The sequence below is a fragment of the Mustela erminea genome, chromosome 3 (assembly GCF_009829155.1).
Source record: "Mustela erminea isolate mMusErm1 chromosome 3, mMusErm1.Pri, whole genome shotgun sequence".
Classification (NCBI taxonomy): domain Eukaryota; kingdom Metazoa; phylum Chordata; class Mammalia; order Carnivora; family Mustelidae; genus Mustela; species Mustela erminea.
Genome location: NC_045616.1, coordinates 55,914,298 through 55,940,225, shown reverse-complemented (window position 1 = coordinate 55,940,225; position 25,928 = coordinate 55,914,298). Strand labels below are relative to the sequence as shown.

General features: G+C 38.0%; 1 protein-coding gene across 2 annotated transcripts in view; it reads right to left on the bottom strand.

The window, feature by feature from the left end:
• The window catches only part of EDIL3 (EGF like repeats and discoidin domains 3), a 413,532-nt gene extending 405,718 nt beyond the window's left edge, over positions 1-7,814 (bottom strand). Inside the window, exon 1 of one of the 2 annotated variants that reach the window (XM_032335811.1) lies at positions 7,204-7,814. In XM_032335811.1, the coding sequence (XP_032191702.1) occupies positions 7,204-7,270 (67 nt within the window). In that variant the 5' untranslated portion in view covers positions 7,271-7,814. The remainder of the gene's footprint in view (positions 1-7,203) is intronic. The other variant, XM_032335809.1, reaches the window with a different exon arrangement.
• Positions 7,815-25,928: the final 18,114 nt, after the last annotated feature.

Sequence of the window (25,928 nt, the reverse complement as noted above, 5' to 3'; positions counted from 1 at the left end):
CTTCCAAGGGAAAAAAAGATGAATAAACAAAGCAAAATGAGAGTTCAATTAGTATTTGAAGAGAAAAATGAGGGGAGAAGGGCATGAAAGATATGGATGAAGATTGATGCCTAGAGGTGGCAGACATTACTGGGAGGGAGTCATCAACTTATTTCAAATAAAAATATTCTCCAGTGTTCTCATTTGACTTTTCTACTCTTTTCTGTTCAAGAGTCATGAACCCATTTTACTATGGTGGTCTTCATAAACTCTTTGGCATCAGTAAAATGTACATGGTCATCCTGGCCTCAGTACAGCAAGAAAAGTCTCAAGAGGATTGTTCTGCATTCCCCAAATTAGAAACTTTATCAAACAGCAAGCATAAACCTTAAAGAATACATGATGGCCTAACCCCATTGATAGATTAGCTTCAAATCAACAGTGTCATCTAGCATGAGATTAAAACCCTTGCCTTCCCATTTATGGACTGTTATACTACATTAAATTATCCTGAATCAGTCTGATCCATATCTGCTTTAGAAAAGGGAAAAAGTAAAGCTAAGATATAGACTCAAATCTTCTTTCTCCATAGTAACAATCACATTCCAAAGTACTTTAGTACTTGGAAAAAGCCTTCACTTCAATTCTTGTACTTAAATCCTCCATTCTGCTTCATGCACTATTATCTCTTGCTGAACAAATCCTACACAGTTACTATCACTATAATAAAGCATATTTTAAAGAACAAAATAGCAACACATTTTCCCTCTAAAATATAACCAAATAATTGCAGGGTATCTTATTTGTATTCTGTGTCCTACTTCTTTTATAGAAAATTGAGTCCTGTATTTCCTAACACTTTCATTCATTATTTTAGGGGAAAAAGAATCACTGGAAAATATATCATAGCATAGTTTCTGGAATGATGGGAAAATAGCATATTAAACAAGTAAATTCTTCGGATATCTGTCTTTTCCACCATTAAGCAGGTTTTACAAGCTTCAACATTTTTGACAAAATCTCTTCAATAATGTATGCATTTTATTGCCTTTGTACCCTCAAATGCTGAACATATTGTAGTGAATCTTTGTCTAGGATGCAAGGCCAATATTGGCACCAATTATTATAGTATTCTTTCTCACATGAATGCCTTTTGGCCTTTTTACTTAGTCTCTCCCCCTCCATAAATGTCTCTGGTTTTCATACTGTAAGGGATCGCTGCTTTTGCATAGATTTTTAAGTCCCATTTCAGTCTAAGAGCTGCTATGGTTTTTTTGCCCTGATTAAGATTGACCTATTACCTCAGGTGACTTTCATTTCTGGATCCAGTTTATAGAAAGCCCAGGAACTTAAAAATCAAGAGACATGGACTTTTCTATATGATTTAAGAATTAATGCAATATCTACTGTAGGTGGTCATGAGTTTTTGATGTTTTCTTCTAGTTTCTCAGCTATGTGTTACAGACAAATCAAGAAAGTTTTCTACAGGTACGATGGGTGTAAATCATTGCTCAGATGATAGTTTCAGGCAGGACACTGTTATCAAATCAAGATGGGAAATCTCAAGGTGCTCCATAACTACGATCTTAACTTATTTCCATTTCTGTTTTAAACCTCAGGATTTAGTAATAGAGGCTTCACATTATCAAGTTTTTTTCTTCACACACAAAAACTAAATGGCCAATTCCACAATGTTTTGGAGATTTGCAACCTCGTCATAATGATGACAGAATTTTATAGTGGATTAGGTGCCCTAGGTGCTATTCAGCAAAGAAATGTTGGGGAGGCAGGAAGAGAAGAGGAGAAAGATGAAGATTGAGAGAAATGAAAAGAATTTTTATTTTAGGAGGAGTGACTCAGAAAGGATGGCAACTGGAGACAGACTGTTTGGCATGATGTCAGCAACTGTGTAAGAAATGGTGCAGTGGTAAATCTGTAACCCAGTTTGAAGGGCTGTATCAGCAGATGCTAGAACTAATCTGAAAGGAATGATTATCAGTTAAGGATCAATTAAAAATAAATAAATGATGTCAAGTTACTAAAAGCTATTGATATGCAATAGGACCATTATAAGGATTAATAACCGCTTAAAATGGATACTGACAAAACTTTATTGTATCATTTGGTCTCTTTTGGCCACATGACTTATGCTAGTTAGATACTTGCAAGCTCCAGGAAACATACATTTTACCATTGTGGATAGAAAATGATAACTAGTGATCTCTCACCAGTACTATAGATGTGTACAAATGTGCAATCGAACTTAGATGCATGCAAATCAATCTAACAGAATTTTCTACTTATAAAACTTAAGAGTTGGTATGGAGTGTATGCTTAAGAGTATGCTAAACATTTCAGCAAAAATTGCTTCACAGCAAGTACCTCATAGCTCTATGTGCATTTCCTTGGATGGTTCTCAAGAGACCCCTGGAAAATAATGGCTCAACCTAGACATGTGCTTGTTTGTGGCAGTTAGAGTAACTCTGTTTCCAAGTTTAAAAATTATGGTAAAAGCAGTAGGTTCTTACAATTCACTGTCCCTCTCCATCTCAGGGGAGCACTGAAAACTAACTAACAACATCAGTTTCATACAGAGCAGAAAGTCACTTTCCATGGATTTGCAGATTCACCTTTACTAGTTTACTTTTTATTTTTCCCAACTTTCTTTTAAAAGATCTCCATTGATAATCCTGACACCTGCTGGCAAGGGCACAGTTGATCCTTGTTGGGTTTTCCCTTCAACAACTTCTTCAAATCAAAGACTTTTTAAAGGTTTCTCCAGTGACAACTAAGTAGTAATTTATTCAGTTTAACTATGTATAGTACTTAATTTCTAACATTATCAGATAACCATGAGAAAAATTCCAATACTCATTATACTTCACATGGGCAATCATTTGACTCTTTGTATAGAAACACATGTTTGTTTTAATTAACCAAAAGATATTACAATCATACCATGTGCTATGATTAAACAAACAAAAAACATACCAGGGGTCTTCCCTACAACACAGACAAGAATTGAATAATAGCGGCTGTGTGGCTCAGTGGGTTAAGCCTCTGCCTTCAGCTCAGGTCATGATCTCAGGGTCCTGGGATCCAGCCTCCAACACCACCCCCCCCAACCATTGGGCTCTCTGAACAGCAAGGAGCTGGCTTCCCCCTCTCTCTCTGTCTGCCTCTCTGCCTACTTGTGATTTCTCTTTCTCTGTTCAAATAAATAAATAAAATCTTTAAAAAGAGAGAGAGTATTGAATAATAGGAATGGCTCGGTTTTCATTTTCTACTATTTTTTTTTCATAATAATATCAGTTTATAAACTACTTAGGAAATAAACTCAACTGTGTAAAAAGTAAATTGATTAGCTATGAGAAGTCATACCATTAATTGCGTATTTACAAAATTTACTGTTTGTTTTTCAGTACCTACTCATAATGATTTACTCTGTCTTGAACTGAGTTCTAAAGACTCCATTGTTTTATGGGATTTTTGTTTGTTTGTTCTGGCAAGAATATGATGAACCTACTACATCATGTATCGTACTCAGAGCTATTGCACCTGCAAGTGTACTCAGTATATTACAAATACCAGAATTATTTTCTTACACTTTATGAAACTCTCAGATCAGGCAGGGTTGGTTTGTTTTTTTTTTAATTGTGCACAAATGATAAGATATACAGTCCATCCCATTATGTAAAACCCTTAAAAAAATTAAAAGTTTTTAAAACAAATTACCTATTTGAAATTTTTATCTTAGTATCAGTAAAATTAAGAGTACAGACTACTAATTTAGACCCTAGGAACTGTCAAACTTATATTTTGCAATGGTTTTGAGTAACTAAGCTATTTTATATTAGTATTGTATATTTTATCCTTTTACTTTATATTGCTATAATTTTGTGAGAAGGAAAAATCACACGTATCTGGCAATAAAAGCAAACTTTATTAAAATTCTTACAAAAAATACCTTAGATCCTGAGTACATGTATGAACACTGATCTTAAGATACTTGAGAAAAATACAAGAGAGTTTTAATTTAGAGTATTGAAGTGAAATACTTTCCCTACTTTTGAAGATCTTTGTAACTTCAAGACCATAGAAGGAAGAATGTAGCATTTCAATCTTTTAACCATAATTTTTATTATTATCAAAGTTTTCCCAAAACCATATCCATATTTAAAACAAAATAAATTTCAGTTCTAAAGAAATAGTTCAAGAATAAGCAAAACCTTTTCAGGAACAGAGAGGGGAAAGTGTGCTGTATCACCACAGTATTTGGGATGGCCAAGATTTTTCATTAGTGTCAAACTGTCAAAGCACCATACTTTATCTTCACTTTATTATTTTTAGTTCACCTAAAATTATTTTTAGTTGCTTCATTTAGCATCTGAATTAGCACTTATTTTTAAAGTACAGAATTCACGGTCATGTAAATTAAGTAACGAAGACACTAATGTGTAATAAATTTTTAAAAACACAAAAACCTGTTATTCACTGTAGATATTGCTATACTAATTATAGAAGCATCCTGTTATTATCTTGAGTGAGACTGTTCAGGTACTAATTTATTCTCACGTAGAATAACTAAAAAACACCATTGATTAAAAAAAGGAAATTCAAATGCCAATGATTCATAGTATTTAGGACATGTCTAGACATTTTTAGACAGTGCCATTTGCTTAAAGACTTCAGGCACCAACTGCAGGCACAGGGACAGATTGCATAAGATGTCACGTGCTTGCTGCAACTGTATGCATGTTATTGGATTTTTCAGAGCAACCCACAGCGATGAATAATTTAAGAGTTAATAAAATATTCAATCTGACTGATCCATTGGTTTAATTTTAAGATAAAAACGGCTAATAAAAGAAATTACCATATCCCAATCATTAATACACGTAAACTGCAACCCACACAGGGAAACACCAATTTCTAAAAGGCTACATCAGATAAACGATGTCTGGGGCAGGGGAATGCCAAGGGAAATTCTCAGTGTTAACACTGGCTTCAGTAAGTTTACTCAAAGTTTAATTGTTTGGAGCTGTCACACAAGCTGCACTCTGCCTTCTGCAGGGCTGAAGGAGAATAAATTAGAAAGGTGCAAGTTTAACAGAAAGGGCTCATGGAAAATGATCCGTTTCTTTCTTAAATCCCTCTTTCCCTCTAATCACAGGCTGGCTGGGGAAAAAAAAAAAAAGGAGCAATCCTTTTGAATATGGAGAATATGGAGTATGCCGCTGCCCGATTATTGTTTGCGAGAGGGAGTGGAGAGCCCCGGCAACACCGTGGTTCGTCTGGCGGAGTAAGCTGTGCCCTAGGCGCGGGTATCTTTAGGAGGCAGAGCTACCGGCTGCAGTGAGCCAAGACTCACCGCACCCCAGGGTTCCCGCAACCAGACCCAGCGAGGAGAGCGCGGCCACACACGCTAGACACGTTATCTCCTCCTCCACCCCCGCCGCACTCCGCCTCAGCTCGGGGACAGATGGTGGCTGCGGTGGCACGGTGTAGGTGCGTGTGAGTGGGTGAATGTGTGTTTTCGTGTTTGGGGTGGGAACGGAGGCGGGGAAGGGAGGAGGAGAAGGGAGTGCCTGCAGTTCTCCTCTTCCCCTTCCTGCTAAGGCACGAAGGGCTGAAGGAATCCAGACGGGAAACAGGAGAAAGGAAAAATAAGAGTGGTGGGAGCCCTGTCTTTTCCATATCGCTAGGGAACTCAGCCGAGCAACTACAAAGCCATTACCATTCCTTAACCTTCAGTGGAGTGACTGCCTCTGCCTGATAACTAGAAGGGCACTTTGTAAACGCTGGCAAGGCACACACCTACACACACGCCTACACGCTGGGGAAAATAGCCACAGTCTGGGGGAGACAGGGAGGCCGAGGCGGAGCACCGCCATGGATCGCTACTGGCAGGGCAGTGAGGGCATCCAGGAACACCAAGCTTCTTGGGCAAACAGTTGCCCAAGAGCTCACGGTTTTCCTATGAAACAAATAAATGGATGCATGCAGGCATGGATGGTGTAGAATACTCATGCGGTGTGAATTTCAAATGGATTCGAGTCAACGCTTTTTAATTCAACTATCCTTTTTAAGAGGCACATTTAAAACCCTGTAGTGCACTCAGTTCTCCACTTGAAGCAGCCTGCTAAGGGTTCTATTACCCTCGGACCCCTTAGAAGCGGCTGTCCTTATCCGTGAGCGCAGAAGGGGCTCAAGTCCCTCTTGCGCGGTCTCCCCTGGGCCCCTGTCGCTCCTCCTGCCCTTTATCAGCGCCAACTTCAGCCCCGACCCGCTCAGTGACGTGGCCGGGACAAGGGCTCGTATTGACAAGCCACCCTCCGCAAAGGACCAGAAATTCGTCTATACAACTCCGTAGGAGACTCCCTGAAGCCCTGCAATTTTTTTTTGTAGGCTGGCTTCTTTCACACAAGTCACGGAAAACACAACCAGACCAGCCCTTACAACTTTTCTGCTATTGGGAGGGGGAGCGAGGATGTCTCCCACTGCAAGATTCTCTACTACCAAGAGTTAGGGTTGCACCCGGAGGGAGTGCTGAGCCAAGCTCCGAGCCCCTGGGGTTAGAGGAGAGGCGGGTTCCTAGGGTTTTTCTGTAATCGACGCAGCGAGTCCTGCCGGGGAAGGCAGCAGAACGCCGAACGGACTCGTCAGACCCGTCTCTACCTCGCCCACCTCCAGAACTCCCTGGGCCAGGTTTGGATTTGTAAACCGCTCAGCCCCGGCCCACATCGGAGAGCCGTACCCGGGGGACAGACGACCATGCGGCTCTCCAGCCTCTTCCCGTTTTAAGCAGATGACGCCCGCAAGCTTAATTCCCAGCTCGGGCCCCCGCGGAAGCCCCGCCCGTGGCCCGTAGCTAGCATCACCGGCATTGCCCAGGGGGGTTCGAGCAGTGACCCGCTGGCCGAGGGAGCCGAGGAACCTCTGCTTCCCCAGAGCGCCGTTCCCTCCCCCCACCGCCCTCGGTCCCCGTCTTTCCTCGATCTCACCCCGGTACCCCTCACCCTCTTCCCCGCTCAGCCCCACGCACTCCGCTCTGACTTTGCGAGCACTTTTCCGAGGCAAGCGGGGCGCGCCACCTCCTCCGTACCGCCCGCGGCGCTCACCGCCCCAGGTGCGCCCCGGGGACCGCCTCCAGCCCCCTGCGCGGCATTTCCCAGGGGACTCCAGCCTGTCCCGCACCTAGCGGCCCGGGCCCCGTCGCCTCACCTTTGCAGAACTGGGGGACACCGAGGCTGAGCCCGATCAAGAGCCAAGCGGCCGCCGAGCGCTTCATGGTTCTGTCTCCCGAACGTGACCCCGGCTGGTCAGGGGTCGTTCCAGAGGGCAGCGTCGCTGAGGTGGCACCGCAGGGCAGCGGCAGACCCCGCCCCTGCCCGAGAATTCAAAAAGATGTCTTCGGGCCGCAGCACTACCTTAAACAAATTCTTGGCGGACGCGAGGAAGAGTGGTGGCCAAAGAGAGGAATCTTTCTTCCCCTTTTGCCAGCGCTCCGGCGGCGAGAAGGTGGACGAGCTCTGAGGAGCCGCCGCCGGGCTCAGCCTCCGCGGCGGGTGGGTCCCGGCTGAGGCGCGGCGGGCGGGGCGGGGCGGGGCGCGGGCTCCCGCGGCGGCTTCGGGTCACCCGCGTCTGTGGACCCGCAGACGGTGCGCTCGGCTTGCTCCGCTCTCGCCGCCGCAGCTGCGGGGCTTCTGACTTGGGAGAACAATGAAGCGTGAGCTAGCGGGGAGCGAGCCGGCGGCCGGGTGCGCACTGTGTACAAACAGAGGCGGCGTGCGTGCGAGCCTGAGCTTCGCAGGCGCGCTCCCCCGGTGCCCACCCGCTCCCCCCTCCTCGCCCTCCCCCCTATTCCCTCCCCCAGTCTTCCCCCTCTTTCCTCCCTCTTCCCTCACTCTTCCTCTCTCTCTCTCTCTCTCTCTCGTGGCTCCTTCTGCTGGAAGAGAAAAGGGAGACAACTGCAGCCACACCCTGGCACCTGCCACCACCTCTAAAGTTCCTACATTGCCTGTACCTCCTCCGCACACGCCGGAGGCTCTAGGGTTAAGGGAAGCACCTTGGCGTCTGAGATTCTCTTGGTTCCAGCAGTGCCTTTACAATTAACCGCGTTAAGGACGCCCCTGAAGTCCCACGTTAAGGATGCCCCCGAAGTTCTCCGTATAGCCAACAAAATAAGTTAAAAGCGATTTTGAAAAGTGACTCTTGGGACACGAAGCTGCGCGAGAAATGGAACCCTGCAAAGTGAATTGCTCCGATTCTCAGGAAATGCAAACTCGTCAACAGCCAGACTCTAATCAGCTAAGACGAGGCTGCTCTGCTGTTCTGTCTGCACTTTAGTTATTAGCTCTAGGGCTGGAAGAGAGGGTCCTGAGTTTATCTGTTCATAGGGGCCAAAAGGTGAAGGCCTGGGGCAAGCGAGTACAAGACACGTGTCTTGTTAAGCAGCACACGTTTCAGATGAGAAGTAATGGGGAGAATCTGGGCACTGTGCAAGAAAAGAGAAGGCAAGGACAGATTCTTGAAGTATCACTAAGGTGGGTCCAATTTTTCTGCTATCCACCAAAACCCAGTATAAATGGTTTCTTTTGCAGTGGAAGAGACTGCAGAATACAGACCATAGCTTGAAATAGTGCTTTCTCCTCTGTTTTTACGTTAGAATGATTGCTTAATGTACATGGGTTTGATTCCGTCAGTTGCAGGTACCAAAATGAAACAGGGCTCTTTCTTCTTCTTCTAGAGAAGGTAGTAGAGAGAGAGAGAACCACAGAAATAATAATAAAAAAAAAAAAATTGTAGGACACATTCTTGAAAGCAAGCATTTGAAAGGAGAGGGTACTCAGAAAGAGACAGGACAATTAGTCATGCAACTTCATCTCCTTTACCTCCTTGAGTCCTTTAAACTTCAACACCTTCCTTTTGGAATTTGAAGTGAGATCAAGGACATAAGGCGGATTAAAAGTAATATTGCGTGTTGCCATGGAGGAGTTAAGATACTGTACCACTGGCACACAAAAACAAAACAATAGCAGCAACAAAAATTATGTCAAAGCAAGTTTTGTTCCTATCTCGTGTTCCGCAAGAGGGTAAAAAAAAAAAAATTTTTTTTTTAAACACGTGGCTTTGCTAAGGCAAAGAGGGAGAATCATTTATTTACTCTTCAGGCTTAAAGTCATAGATGTTAGACTAGAACGCCACTGTTCAGAGCTATAGCAAGGAACTTTTAAACAATCAAATTCTTTCTTCCACGTCATTATAACTTAATTCTGAAAGTAAACCTTCAGTCATGCTGTGGCATGTCCATCATAAAGTACCTCTAACATTTTGAAATGAGATATTTAAAATTAGTTTTAAGGTTTTATTTCTAAAGGATAGTACTAAATCTCAGAAATATTAAATCAGAAACCAGTGTCTTTGTGATGAGAGATTAAAGAAAAAAGATGTGCCCCAAGAGTTTTATTTTCCTATTTTATTCTGTTTGTTCTCACTTTTCTGATACTATATGACCTTAATAAGCATGTTAGAAATTTAATTTTTTGGCAACAGTGCATGTTACTAAAATTTTATCTTTAGTTTAAACTCATTTAAAAAACTACATTAAAATGCATATTCTATGACTAAATACCTGGAGATATGCCTTTAAATGCCATTCTGTATTTTCAGGTAGATGACTTGTAAAATATGTCACCAGCTTAATGCTTTTATTTCCATAAGTCCTGTTTCCAGTCTAAATTTGATACATAGTCTTAGATCCATATGCATCGATCCTATGCAGGATCCCCACTTATCAATAATGATGTGTACCAATAAGACATTCATTTTGAATATTCCAGACACTTTGCCTAATTTATACTTACAGGACTTATTTAACTCTTAATAAATTCATATATTGCCTCTTCAGAAGTAGAATATAAGAAATGTTAAAAGACAATAGGAAATAGATTTAAAAAAAAAAGGGACAAAATTCTATTATGACTCTTTAACCTCTCATAAAGCACCAAGGGAATTTTACTAATCATGCATGATCTAGCCTACAGTTTATAGCTTCTCTAAATATGTGCCTGAAGTGTCAAAAATGAATCTATACCTTACTTAAAACAGCACCTCCCAAAATATTTTCTGTGAACTTACCTTCCCCAAAGTTGGGGGGGGAGTTCCATGATCAAATAATTTTGGGAAATATTGCATATCAAAATAGCATCTTGAAGATTTGGTAAATGTTAACATATTAAAAACTTTGAAATGTCCTATGGTTAAGAAACTCTTCCAAAAGTCTTTAACTCCATATTTAGCAAACTTTTCTTTTTTCACTATGACAAGCTTTTTCTCAAACTACCTGATAAGATATTATAGATTTAGTGCTATAATGATAACAACTTGGTAAAGATTGTCTGAAAATAAAGCAGAATAAAGAATCAGCAAAACAAACAAAACAAGACTGAGGAAAGTTTACTGGTTTTCAAGAATTCTTCTCATTGGTTCAGAGCTTGGATTCTGGAATGGTACATATCTGAATTGAAATACTATCTTTTTTTTTTTTAATTTTACTTATTTATTTGACAGAGAGATCACAAGTAGGCAGAGAGGCTGGTAGAGGGGGAGGGGGAAGCAGGTTCCCTGCTGACCAGAGAGCACCATGCAGGGCTCGATCCCAGGACCCTGAGACCATGATCTGAGCTGAAGGTGGAGGCTTAACCCACTGAGCTACCCAGGCACCCCTGAAATACTATCTTTACCACTATGACTCTTTTAATATAGTTAATGGCTAGGTCTCAGTATTCTCATCTGTAAAATGGAGTAAAACTCATAGGGGTAGTTCACTGTAATGCATAAAAGGGCCTAGTCCAGTAATGAGTATCACATAGTGATACTCATATCACATAGTGATAATGAAGATGATAATAATGATGAATAAATAAGAACAACCACACATGGAACCCTAAAAGACTTTTTTCCTCAATAGCTGATTATCTCCACCCCTCACTCATCACCCTCAATAAATTATCTGGAAAATTTTAAATTTACCTTTTAATTTGTCAAGCAACAAATAATACTAAATATAGTATTTATTTCTGTAATTATTTCTGTAACTGAATATTTAGAAATAAACTAGATACTGGAAGAGTCTTAGCTTGTTTGATCAAGTTATACTCAGTGCCATTAAATCTTTAAAATAATTTTTTTCATTTAAAACCTATTTTACATTTACAAAGACTTTGTTTTGTTTTTAATATCCTAAATGCTCTGGATTAAAAGTTGGATTTCAGCTTTGTGAGATAGAAAGCAGAAAACTAAGCCAAGACTACTGGATATACGACCTGCAGAATTTGAGTTAAGAGATTATTACTGTTCTAAACTGCTAAATTTGTGGTAACTTGTTCCAAGCATCAAGAGAAAACTAATACTATAAATTAATACATTAAATTATTCCCTGCCTAGAGAGAAGGAATAAGGCACAGATTGGCTAGATAAATCACTCAGGGTCTCAAGTTAGCATGTGTAGGAGCCAGTAAATGAACCTAAGCATTCTGAATCCAGAGCCCACTCACTCTACTGGCAACAATTAGGGAGAGTCAACTGCATGCTAAACACTACTACATTTTTTACTTACATTGCTTTACTAAATCATCCCAACAACCTTTCTGAAGTGAACATTATTATTATTTCAATTTAACAGTTGAGGAAACCAAGGATCAGCGGTCCATTTTATTTATTTATATTTTCAATTTTCTAATTGTAACTGTCATTTTTTTTTTTTTTAGTAGTTTGGATTCTCTCCCTCCCCTATTTTTAAAAAAGATTTTATTTGTTTCTTTGACAGAGAGAGACACAGCAAGAGAGGGAGTGGGAGAGGGAGAAGCAGGCTTCCTGCTGAGCAGGGAGCTGGATTTGGGGCTCTATCCCAGGACAAGGATCATGACCTGAGCCGAAGCCCAATGCTTAATGACTAGCCACTCAGGGCCCCAATCTCCCTGCCCTTCTTCATTTGTCATTTTAGAGGATATTTTGCTCAAATATAGAGTTCCAAGGACATTTTTAAATTGTCTAAAATAGGGGCAACTGGGTGACTCAGTAGGTTAGGTACCCGACTCTTGATTTTCAGGTCATGATCTCAGGGTTATGGTCTTAGCATCCTGAGACTGAGCTCAGAGTCAGGGGCTCCACACTCAGTGGGCAGTCTTCTTGGGATTCTCTCTCTCCTTGTCCTTCTGCCTTGCCCACCCCTTCTCATTGCTCATGCACACACTTGTGTGTGCGCTCTCCCTGTCTAGAATGAATAAATCTTCTAAAAACTTGTCTAAAATACAGGCATTATTTATAACCCTTTTTCTATTGCTCTCCATAAACACCAAGTTAATTCTTTCTATTAATGCTCTGCTCACGTTGTTATCTGCATCTGAAAAGACCTTCTACAGATTGTAACTAGCTGAATTCCTACCTGGCTTTAATACTTCCCCCAATTACTCCAGCACTACAGAACCATGATCTTTTTAGAATTAACACTTTTTGTTTTTCTCTAGTTGTTTCATCAGTGTTAGCCTTACCTTCCCAAATAATTACAAATGGTTCTTTCTATGAAGATAACTGCTTGCTTTACACATAAGCTAAGTGTTATATTTTAAATGTCTTTAGTTTTTCCACTATGAGCACTAAGAGAGAATTATTTTTAAGGTTACATGTTTTATACCAAATTCCCAGTTCCCAGTATTTCCCTGCTTGATTCCCTGACAGACTATGTTTCCTGGAAATATGTAGCATCCTTACACAAGAGTGTGCCTTTCCTTTCAGAGCCTGATCCTGGTAACAGAAACTTCTGGTGCCTCCAATTCCTTCGGGCTCAACTTATTACAGTGACTTAGCTTTCACCTCCCTAAAATAGCTGTGAACAATAAATACATGTATATATAAAAGTTCAAAGCGACCAAGTAGGTACCAAAGGAAAATAAGTATCCCTTTAAATGACACTCCGTCCTAACATAGGGTTGCCTTCCTGGGATAGCTAGTAACTATTGCTGTGTATCTTTTAAAGATGTGTGTGTATATATATATAGTCACAAATACATGTATATATAGTGTATATGTATATGTGTATATCCATGCTTTCAATATATAGTATGTAAATATATGTGTGTGTATGTACATACTTTCACAAAAATTGCTAAATTACACATATTGCTTTTTCACAAGTAAATAGATATTTCTGAAATTGTGTCAAGGGCTACACAGTATTTATGTAACATAAATCCCTTTTGACAGACATTTAAGTTGCTTCCAATCTTTTGCTATTGCAAGCAATGTTGTACTGAACTCATATTTTGCACACGTGTGCAAAATAAACTCATTAGAATAGATTGTTTGAAGTGGCATTGTTGGTTGAAGCTATGTGCATTTAAAATTGTGGTAGATATTGCCATATTGCCATTCATGAAAGATGTATGAATTCATCCTTCTACCTATAATGCATCAGAGAGCTTGTCTCCCTGCTTCCTGGCCATAGAATGTGTTTGCAATTTTTGGTCTTGTCAATCTTGTAGATGAAAAATAGTCTTACATGGCTTTGAACATCTTTTATCATGAGTGTGTTTCAGCAACTTTTTACATATTTGAAAATAATTCACACTTTCTTTATGTTAACTTTCATGTCTTTTTCTTTTTTTTTCTAGTGGATTGCTGACCTTCTCTTGATTGCTAGGAGCTCTGTATATATTAAATAAACTGTCATTTTATGTCAAAAAAATTATCCAGCTAATTTGTAACAGTTTTTTGTTGCTGTTGTTGTTGTGCTAAAGTGTTTTATATTTGGAGTGGTGAAATTTATCTATCTTTGCTTTATGATTTCTAGGCTTCAGGTTTTGCCAAGATAGGCACTTACTCTTCTGGGTTTATAAACATGGTTTATTATACTTTTACAGGCATTATGTTTTCATCTGTGCTTCTATAATTCTTATCAAACTGAAATTTATTTTTGTGTAAAAGGGTAGTACAGATCTTACTTGTTTTCCAGAAAATTACCAGTTATATAAAATCAATTTATAGAGTAAATCCTAGTCTTCTTTACAGATAAGGCGTGCCAACTCAGTCACCTAGTCACTCTAGATTCAGCTCTACTGATTGCTTTTGCACACTGTGCCATTTGGTTATCTATTCATGGGCCAGCACCATACTCTTAGATTATTGTTGTTTAAAAATGTTTTTATTAACTGCCAGAGTAAATACCCTCATCTACTTCTTTCTAATTATTCTCTAATATTGTACATATATTTTCCCCCATATATACTTTAGAATGAACTTGTCTAGATGAAATGGTAGAATAAACATATTTATAATACTAGCATTCCTATCTATATATCCAGGTTTTCTTTTATATTCCTCTTGTTAGGTATCTACTTGGGTAGTTTATCTTTTTATATACTTATTTAAATGCAGGGTTTTTTTTTTCTATTGTGTTTTCTAATGGGCTGTTTTATGTTTATAAAAGGCTATATGTGTACGTATCTATGTGCATGTACTAATGTTATACCTGGTCACTCTGGCAAAGTCTTGTTCTATTTATTTAGTTTTTTCACTTGATTCTTTTGGGTCTTTTAGATATACAGTTATAGCATCTTAAAATAATATTAGTTTTATTTCTTTTCATATTGTCGTACTTCTCCCCATCAAATTGGTATTACTGCTGCCAAATAAATGCTACATAAGCAGACACATTTGTGTCATTCCTGACTTATGTGAACATGTTAGTCACTTTTTTTTAAAGATTTTATTTTTTTTTATTTATTTGACACAGAGAGAGAGAGAGATCACAAGTAGGCACAGAGGCAGGCAGAGAGAAAGGGGGAAGCAATCTCCCTGCTGAGCAGGGAGCCCGATGAGAGCTTGATCCCAGGACCCTGAGATCATGACCTGAGCTGAAGGCAGAGGCTTAACCCACTGAGCCACTCAGGCGCCCTGGTAGTCACTTTTTATGGGTATGGCACACGCCCTCTGCATTCCTGGATCCAATGTAGCCATTACAGTAATTTTCTATATACCAGCATTTGCTCAAAAAATAACTTTAAGGAGTGAAGACATTACTGTGAGTGTGGAAGGGAAGGAAGTATTCATGAGGGTACAGGATAGGATAAAAGAAAAAAAATCATGTTTTCTTTAGCAGGAAAGAAAGAGAGACTTGTGAAGATTTGGCAGGATTGAAGGCTATAAACTTTGAGGTTGCATCTGACAGAAAACTGGAATTGGTGTCTTCTGATTTAAAATGAAATGATAAAAACTTCCTTCACAGGCACCATACCCATAGCTATTTAAATACATGGTTAACTGGGACGGCGGGGGGTGGGGGGACTCAAGGGGAATGTTATTATAAAAGTCAAAAGGACAATCTTGAACTATTTCCCACTTTACCTGGTTTTCATTGACTTTCCCCTCTCTTTTTCTCCATTTATAGCATTGCTAAAAATTCTACCAGAGATTTATTTATTTAAAATATGTAAGACTTCTAGTTTGATCCATCAAGTATAGTAATTGAAAGCTAAATGAAACTTAGAGAAAAATGTCTCTGCTATCCATAAACAAATGTCAAAGATAATGAATATATAAGATTCTCTCTGATTTCGATGGTTCCTAAATGGGCCGAAACTTAAAAACTCTTGTCAATAAAAAATTACTTAGTTTCATAATCACGGTTTTATTTTAAAACGGAAAAAGTGGAGTATATTTTAATATATGGTATTTTGGCACATGCAATTTGAAATATTTTTCCTTTCTTCAGCCATGCGGAGAATAACATTTAATTCCATGTGTTTAATATTAACATTGATTCTGTTACTTCTGTCTGTAGATAAAATACTCCTAGCACATTTTCCCTAACATACACGGTAATTTTAAATATTTCACTAAAATAAAATAGAATATGATACATGTCTCATATAGCAGTTGTAATTTGTCCTAAATTATTATTATTTTAGCATAATATGAAATATTTGATTAAATATTTTAAACCCATACATTTCCATACAAACCCATACAGAACCAGCATGTCAATATATAATTGGGAGGATAAAAGAAATATCAGGGTCCTCACTAAGAAGAAAATTATAATATCTTGCTCCTATGCTTGTGAGAGTGACCAAAACAAAAATAAAAATGTAAACTAAGAGAGTTCAAATAAGGCTTTGAAAACACAATGACAGCATGCCTTTCTCACTAGATCTGATGATCCTGGGGACTTAATTCAGAAGGAAGCTTTTATTTTCAATAACAAAATTATAAACCATATCTAAAAGAGACTCAGAAGCATAATTGCACCATTGCCTCTTGAAATCTTTGGAGAATTTAAAAGTTTCTAGTTGGATTCCAGTAACAGTTTTTTCCCTAAGCATAAATAGGGATGAAACTTGATTCGTAATGTAATTTGTGATCTGAAATATATTGTAATCGACATCTTGAACTGAAGTCACAGCTCATAAAGTAAAAATCCACACCAGTGTGGGCCTCTACTCACCCAGTCACTAGTAAATAAGATTGAGGGGTGCCTGGGTGGCTCAGTGGGTTAAAGCCTCTATCTTGGACTCAGGTCATGATCCCAGGATGCTGGGATCATCGAGACCCACATAGGGCTTGCTGCTCAGCAGGGACCCTGCTTCCCCCTCTCCCTCTACCTGCCACTCTGCCTACTTGCCTACTTGCGATCTCTCTCTGTCAAATATATAAATAAAATCTTTTAAAAATAAATTAAAAAATAAACAAATAAATATGATTGAGAAAAAATAATTTTCTATTTAGCCAAATCATTATTTACCATTTTATTATAAGGAATAGATTTCTGAATGTTTCCTATAAAGTACTGTAATGAGAAAATTTATGTGAATTTGAAAGTAGACATTATAAATCAATTTAAAATCAGGTGTTTTTCTGTTTTGTTTAAAGATGATTAATTTAGATGATTCTTTAGATTGCCACACTGGAGATGAGTAAACCCAAAGTGTAACCAAATGGAAGTTACGTATTCTTGCCAAAAAGTTTGAACACTACATTTGTCTACTTTTTAAAACAAAATTAATAGCGGTATTGATAGTAAACCGTTTCCTAGCTTTCCTGTTCGTGAAGAGGAGACATAACAGAGCGTATGGCGAGGGTGGAAATGTTTCTAGCGTTGCCTGTGATGATCTGACTCAGCCTCAGCTGAAAACACCCTTGTGTTATTTTAACATTTTCCTTTCCTCTGTTAAATAATGTGTCACTCTGGGCTGTGACTCGAGCTGGTTGACTCAGTTTTGTTCAGGACTCTGCCTGGGAACCTTGAGCCATGACTGAAAATACCAGGAGGTTTTCCGTTTAGAAGAGCCTTGATTTTGATAGCTTAACTGTGTAGACTATTGATCTACAACTTTTAGCCAACTTTGCTTTAAGTAAAGGAAATGGCTAGGCCTTTTACTGTTCATATTTTTTAACCAAAGCAGAATCTTTTATTGTTTTATCTGCTTTATATTCATTCTATTGTACTTATATTATTACGTTTCTTTTAGCTTTTTTCATTTAATTTTTTTTCAAATGCATAAGACTAATCTTATGAACTCTCTCTTCTAGCTTACACTCCAAACAAGAGAGATGGACAGCCCTTTTGCCTCTAATTAGTTCTGTAAAATCCCTTTCAGTGCTATAAAACAGATCTCCTTTTTTCATCCCAGATGGCACCTTTGCCCTATAAGGCAGTCTTGTGGAGGAAGTGGATAGCACAGAACTTAAATCACTGCCCCTGGCAGTTGCTGGGACTGCTGGCTGAGGAGTCCTTCCCCTGGGAGCAATAAGCACCAGCGTAACGACTGGAGTATTGCTGCTTTCTAGTTTCTAAGATCATTCAGTCCTTAATAAACAAATCTATGAATTAAAGATAACTTTCTGACAGTGACCAAGCCTTCCACTCAGCCCGTAGTATGGGGTGAAAAGGAAACTAGAAATTATCATAATTCCTTTCAGTTGCGATGTCTAGCACTTCATGAACAGATCTACATAACTCTCAGGGATATGAACTTTGGATGGCCTTTTAGCTGGACTACAGAGGTGTACAAACAGGAGCCATCTATAGAAACATATCATAAATTGGCTTGCCTCTGCCTCCTGCAGGAATCATCTAGGTATCTGAAGCTGAGAAGGAAGATACACCTTTGGATAAATCTTCAGAAAGAATAGTGAGTCTAGCCCTAAGTCCATTTAAACACTTTTGTGGTAAAAAAGTATAATGTAAGTTAAATTCTGCGTTGATTTTTGTTTCTTCTTTAAAAGCAGGCAAAGTAGAAAGGAGGGTGGAGTTGGGGGGGGGTGTATGTGGTGGGGGGCACACATCAACATCTTCCCAGGAAAGGCAGTAAGAGGTGATTCCTCTCTAAGATTTAGGATATCCTAATAAATAACTGCTGATAGGTGGGTAACTGGAATTCAGAGTACACACCAGAATGGGAGAGGTTATTGAGCTGGGAAGGAGGGGTGGCATGGTTCTAGAAAGGCTGGAAGTGGAACATCCAGAAGTCAGAAAGCCAAACACTTGGATAGCCTATTACAGGAAGCCTCTTCAATACTGGAACCATGAGAAGAAAATTTAAAAATCAGAAGTGGATATTAGTCTGCTTTTCATTTTTATATTCTGAAAATTTAAGATTTTTATTAATTATTTTCTGCTTATTAACTTAATTCCACAGAACAAATCTCTTTTAAGAATTCTTACAAGCAGGGGCATCTGGGTGGCTCAGTGGGTTAAAGCCTCTGCCTTCTGCTCAGGTCAAGATCTCAGGGTACTGATATGGAGCCCCGCATTGGGCTCTCTGCTCAGCAGGGAGCCAGCTTCACTTCCTCTCTCTTTGCCTGCCTTTCTGCCTACCTGTGATTTAGGTCTTTCAAACAAATACATAAAATTCTTAAAAAAAAAAAAAAAGAATTCTTACAAGTAGGAATATTGACTGACTAGTATAATTTGTTTTCTTAAACTTTACTTCATCATTGATGTGTCAGGAGAACTCTAAGTCTCTTGAAAAAAAAAGGGGGGGGGCAAATGTACAATGGGCATATCTCTTACAATGAATAGGATGTTGTTTTTGCACTGACCAGCTATCTCACAAAATTAGACCAATATGAGGGGTCTAAACATTATGCCCTAATTTCTTTTTCCTTTGGGAATATCACCTAATAACATTTTTCTTTCTTTTTTTTTTTTTAAATTCCATTTATTTATTTGAGAGAGAGACAGCAAGAGAGAGCATGAGATGGGAGAAGGTCAGAAGGAGAAGCAGACTCCCTGTGGAGCTGGGAGCCTGATGCGGGACTCAGTCTGGGGACTCCAGGATCATGACCTGAGCCGAAGGCAGTTGCCTAACCAACTGAGCCACTCAGGTGCCCAACATTTTTCTTAATTAAATTTTTTTGAAGATTTTATCTGAGAGAGAGAGAGAGAAAGAGAGAGGGGAAAGGCATGAATGGGGAGGGGCAGAGGGCCAGGGACCAGTAAACTCCCCGCTGAGAAAGTTGCCCCATGCAGCTATGGATGCCACACTCAATCCCAGGACCCAAAGTCTGATGCTTACCCCACTGAGCCACCTAGTTGCCCCTTAATTAAATTTTTTGATCAGTCTCTTTCTTTGATCAGTCTGCAGAGTTAAACTCATAAGCATTAGCAACTCCTCTGTGACTTCATACTATTTTCCTCCTCATTGACTCTGAGCTTGAAGTTTTACCAGGAGTTTGGGTCGAATCTCGCCCTCAGTTAATTTCTCTCCTACCAGTAAGATAAACTAATCATGGGATGTTCAATCATTCATGTACTCCTTCATGCCTACAAAAATATTAATTTATAACATACTATGTTTCAGGCATAAGCACTTCCTCTTAAACCACTAAATTTAAGGCCTATAAAATGCTAAAATATACTTTCATATTAGGGCTATCATGCAGCCCAGATACCCCAGTAACTTCATTTTTTTTCCCCCACTAAGGATTTATTTATTTATTTGTTTGTTTGTTTATTTATTTGACAGAGAGAGACAATGAGAGAGGACACATAAGCAGGAGGAGTGGGAGAGGGAAAAGCAGGCTTCCTGCCTAGCAGGGAGTCCGATGCAGGGCTAGATCCCAGGAGCCTGGGATCATGACCTCAGCTGAAGGCAGATGCTTAACGACCGAGCCACCCAGGTGCCTCTCTGGAAACTTCTTAGTCTTGACTAAATTCACCCGTGTACACACACTCTCATACTTCCCATATACACCTATAACACTGGTTTGCCAAAACTATACCATTTAAGCCCATTAGATATTAGAATCCACTTAGCTTCAGACACCAGGGACAGTACAGTTTCATAAGGAAACCAGAGCACAGATTAATACTGATAAGACTTCTCTCTGAACATCTATTATTTAAAATGAAAATTCACTCACTAATTTACACTAAACTCAGCCTAATTGTGCGGAGGCAAACCACATGTTGGAGTGAATGGACCTAAAAGAACACAATAAGAAGTGGTGGCAGATTTGCAAATGCATGTCCAATCTTAATACAGTAGACCCCGAAAACAGTCAGTTTTGCTTTGTTGGATTATGGGTCCAGAATGGCCAGATCCCAATTTCTTGAAACCTGAAATTTAATGTGAAATTTCCCAATTTTTAATAATGCAGATATAACTCAATATTTCTGCATATCAAATAAGGTAAGCATACTTCCAGTAATTGGGAGTTTTTGAAGAATCTCCATTTGAATAACTAAAATAAATTAACAAGTGACCAACAAGTTAGTTAGCTTTAATATCAAGTTACACAAAACAGAAAAATTTTGGGGCACCTGGGTGGCTCATTGGGTTAAAGCCTCTGCCTTCGGCTCAGGTCATGATCTCAGGGTCCTGGGATTGGGCCCCATATTGGACTCTCTGCTTAGCAGGGAGCTGCTTCCTCCTCTCTCTCTGCCTGACTCTCTGCCTACTTTTGATCTTTCTCTGTCAAATAAATAAATAAAATCTTAATAAAAAATAAAATAGAAAAATTTAGGTCAATTTAATATAATTTTTGGTAAGTAAAAAAAAATGAGAAGAAACTAGAGACAAATTTCATGTCTGCATTGAAAAAAAAACAGAACAATACAAAACCTTCTGCAGAGTATAAAAATAACTGAAAGGTAACTATCAAAGCAGGAAGAATACCTCTCAGTGATGACTGACTCTGATAGACCGCTAGTGGGAATGTTAATTGCTTCTACATTCTAAGGAGCAATTTGGCAATACAGGTGAGGGACCTTAAAAATAAATATAAGCCATATGATAATTGACTCTCTCTGCTTGACTTATTTGTGGAGCATAACAAATAGCATGGAGGACATGGGGACTTAGAGTGGAGAAGGGAGTTGGGGGAAATTGGAAGGGGAGGTGAACCATGAGAGACTATGGACTCTGAAAAACAATCTGAGGGTTTTGAAGGGACGGGGGGTGGGAGGTTGGGGTACCAGGTGGTGGGTATTATAGAGGGCACGGATTGCATGGAGCATGGGGTGTGGTGCAAAAATAATGAATACTGTTATGCTGGAAATAAAAAAAAAAAAAAAAGAAATTTTAAATAAATAAATAAATAAATAGGTTTTGAAAAAAAAATAAAAAAAAATAAATCTAAAAAAAAATAATAATAAATATAAGCTTTGAACTGGTAAAACAATTTTTAAGAATTTACCTTAAGGAGTTCATTTAATGTAGTTTTATATATGATTATAATTCAGTAACAGAAATGATCACTCTAGAATATTTATTATATCAAATATAATATAAATCACATAATTTATTATATCAAATATTCAAAATAAGTTAAATGTTCAGTATTAAGGCTAAATTATTTTAACCAATTCAATAAAAATAGTCCTATGCTTTTTATAACATAGATGACTATAATTTTTAATATATTAAGATAACTGCTTATGTTTAATCTAGATTTTTTTAATGTTAGAAAAAATTCATCCATAATCCACTCCTACTTTCCATGATTTCTAACATTTTAGAATATGCCTTTCTAGAATATATCCTTAATGTATATGAATGGAGGATATATGTAACTATTACACTTCTTCCCTCCTCTTTCATTTCTCTCTTCATTCTTGTTCTTCCACTATATATTAAATGTACTATAGATATATTTATGGTTCATTGCACATGTGGCTGTAATTTTAAATGTTTTTATAACAATCCCTCTTAAGATGTATGACAAATTTAACACTATCATCCTATCCCTTTTGGACTAGTTTTGGGTGGCCTGCAATTTTTCTTGTTGTTGTTTTTGATTATCTTGCTAACAGAGACAATGCTGTAAAACAATTTGGTAAGTATATCTTTATAAATAAGCATTTCTGTAGAAAATCAATAATCATTTCTATAGAAAAAATTCTTAGGTGAGAGGTTGCTGGGTGAAAAAGCATACATACGTTAAATTCTAATAGATACTTCTTACATTTTCCAGAGTTTGTACCAAGTTTATCCTTCACCAGCTGCATACCAGAGTACCCATTTCCCCCAATACTACTAGATATTAGCAGGCCTTTTGAGTTATGCAAACTTAATAGTCCAAAAACCCTCTTTAATTTAATCTGTGGTACTCTGACTACTAGTGAGGCTAAACATCTCCATTTGTTTTTTAGCTATTATTTTCATCTTATATGAATTACCTATTTGTATTTTATGCCCATTTCTTACTGTGAGTTTTTTTAATGTAATTTTATAGTTTCAATATAATGGAGATACAATGTTTTCTTAAATATTTCTCAACATTCCTTCTGTTTTTCTTTTAACTTTGTTGAGCAGAAGTTTTAAGTATTTTTTTTTAAAAGATTTTATTTACTTATTTGACAGACAGAGATCACAAGTAGGCAGAAAGACAGGCAGAGAGAGAGGAGGAAGCAGGCTTCCCACTGAGAAGAAAGCCCGATGCGGGGCTGGATGATGGGCTTGATCCAAGGACCCCAGGATCATCATGACCTGAGCTGAAGGCAGAGGCTTTAACCCACTGAGCCACACAGGCCCCCCAGAAATTTTAAGTATTTTATGTGGTTTATTTGCTTTCTCATTTATGCTTGGTATTGTGCCATCATGAGCTTATAATTTCACTGATAATTACATGAAAAAGTTCAGACTTTTGAATTTTACTCTTGATCCTTGTGTGTGTATTTTATATAATGATCTATTCTCATGTATATAAATTTAGATGATCAAATATGTATATATTAGAAAATAGAGTATGTATGCTTTCTTTGGCATATAGCCAATAATTAAAACCATTTAAAAGTGTCTCTATTACTTTTATATGTAGAAAAAGCACTGAAAAATATTTTCTGCTTTAAATTGACACTTGTCCAGACTTCCTTATTTCGTCACACACCTTTGCACCTTTCCAACCATAACAAAGCTTCTGAAAGCCTCTTACCTCTTATAGGGGATTGACAATGCCTGTTTATCTGAAAAACACTATACTTCTTTGCTACACTCCACAGCTGTGCATTTTAGCACTTAGTACGGACAAGAATACTATATGTTGTTATTTTTGGTCATTTTTTTTCCTTCTTGCCTGCATTAATAAGCTAGTGCCAAGAGTAGTAGATTCAGTTTTTGTGGGACCAGAGGCTTATGTAATATAGCAGGCTGTCTCTATGAAAAAATGTCACTTCTTTATTTAAGAGAAGTGTTTAAATACGAATTCCTATAGAGAGAAGAGAAAGATAATTTGATCTTTCCACTAGCATGATTCATTTAAAAAATTAAATCAATTATGTATTGAGGTTTATATGTCATAATTCCTAGTCAAAAATGTCAGAATCTTACAGAATTGGTATAAAGTTCACAAAATTCTATCAATCTTCTTTAATAAACAAGGTGTAAGATTTCAAGGAACATTCTACTGACTGGATCTCTGGATCTATACTTGTCAACTGTGTTTCTGTCCCATATTTGTGCTGTGTACCTCCATTTGGTCTAGCCTTAGTCCTGTAGTCAAGCTAGCAAGTGGTGGTAATATTCATGGAGTCATTGCTACACTATATTGTAGTGTGTAGTTACTTACTATAGGTGAAAGTGACTGCAAACCATGCCGAGAAATGCTACTAAATCCAAAATAAATGTATCCTTGACTCAACTTTTTCATAATCTTATCCCCAAAATTCCCATAGCCCCTTCAACACCTCAAAAAGGAAGGTGCTGACAAAGGGAGAATTGGACTAGAAAGAGACAGTGGTAAATATTTCACTCTTTCAGATTTTTTTAAAAGCCTGTGACCATAGGAACACACTGCCAGGTCGTCCCAGGACCTTGGAAGGAGCAGTACAAACAGGAGCCCCTGCAAACTCACTAGCACCAAGGCAAATCTGTCTCTAGTGAGAACGGTCATCAGCTTAGGAAATTGCACTCTTCTTCCCCAGAATAAATCAGTCAACTGCTAAGTTATTTGTGGAGTAACCCTCATTTTCCGTCGTCACGTCAGAAAGAAAAGGTAGAATAAGTGGCAAACCAATGCTAAAAATTCTGGTTGATGGTGGGCATCATATAAACCAACCAAACTGCTTAAAAGAGGTAGACAAAGGAAATTAAAGAAAAATGGAAACGTTATCCCTTTATTCATCAAAGTTCTACTCCTAAAAGTTAAATATTAACAGGCTAATTACATGTAAATGTTTAATTAACTAATGATATTCCCGCAATGAGATACATGTGGCCTAGAAAAAATATTCATTAATACAGATAATGTACCCTAGGAAAAATATTCATTAATACAGAAAAATAATCATGATTCAGGGACCAAAGAGACAATACCCAAAATTATGTTCAATATGACATAATTTTGTAAAAATATATTTGTTGTTGCAGAGGAAACATTCTGGGAAGTTTTCATTAACATGTTAGCCTGATTTCCTCCAAGGCTTGTCATGGGTATTTTGAAATTTAATTTAAAAAACATGTTATTTAAAAAAATTTTAAACATTACATATATTGCATCTTGAAATATGTTGTAAAAATTACACAACTATTTTTTTAATTATTTTTTTTATTTTTTATAAACATATATTTTTATCCCCAGGGGTACAGGTCTGTGAATCACCAGGTTTTTATTTGAAAAGCTATAAAAGGTATGATGTTCAGTGTGTAAACCCCACAATAATATGGAGGTTTTGTATAATAAGAATCCACTTTGGCTATGTTTATGCCAGTTATTTGACTCTAGCATCAGTCAGCCAGCATTTCTATATGTTGTGATAACCTCATGGCTTTTCTACCTTTTTTGAGATAAATCTTGATTAAGCAGATGATAATCTGAGTCTTGCCTGCTATATTGTGAAAATCCCTCTGTGCTTATAATAAAAGTCTTCATCTCTACTTAAAGTACAGGTCAATAGTGTATAAATGAAACTCTTTTAAACACAGAATAGCACTGATTAACTAATTACTTACATGAATTATTTATATGATTATACATAATATGTGATAACATACTAATTATTTATATGAATTACTCACTACTTTAATGTAAAGAATATCCCAAGGCTTCCAATAAACTTTGTTTCTTTCTATTTTCAAAGATAAGGAAAAGCAATACACTCTGAAATTAAAAGACAAGTAAATAAAATAACATGTTCCAAAAAGAATTGGACTAATATAATTCTCTGATTATTTTATAGTTTATGTTATGTGTGATTGTCTAGAAACATGATGTCACCAGTCTTTGAGGTACTGTAGCCAGCATGGCCTGCAGAGTTCTGCAGTTCAATTTATCTTATCTTTAACATAGATTTGTGGCCTCTTCAGGCTATCAGCTATCCTACAAAAAGGCCCTCTTTTGCTGCTTCCCTTTGTCATTGAACTCTTGTTTCCAATCCATCAGCACATTTTTTATTGAGTTTCTATTTTGTTAAAGGCAAGACTCTGAAGAAAAGGCAAAAAAAATATCAG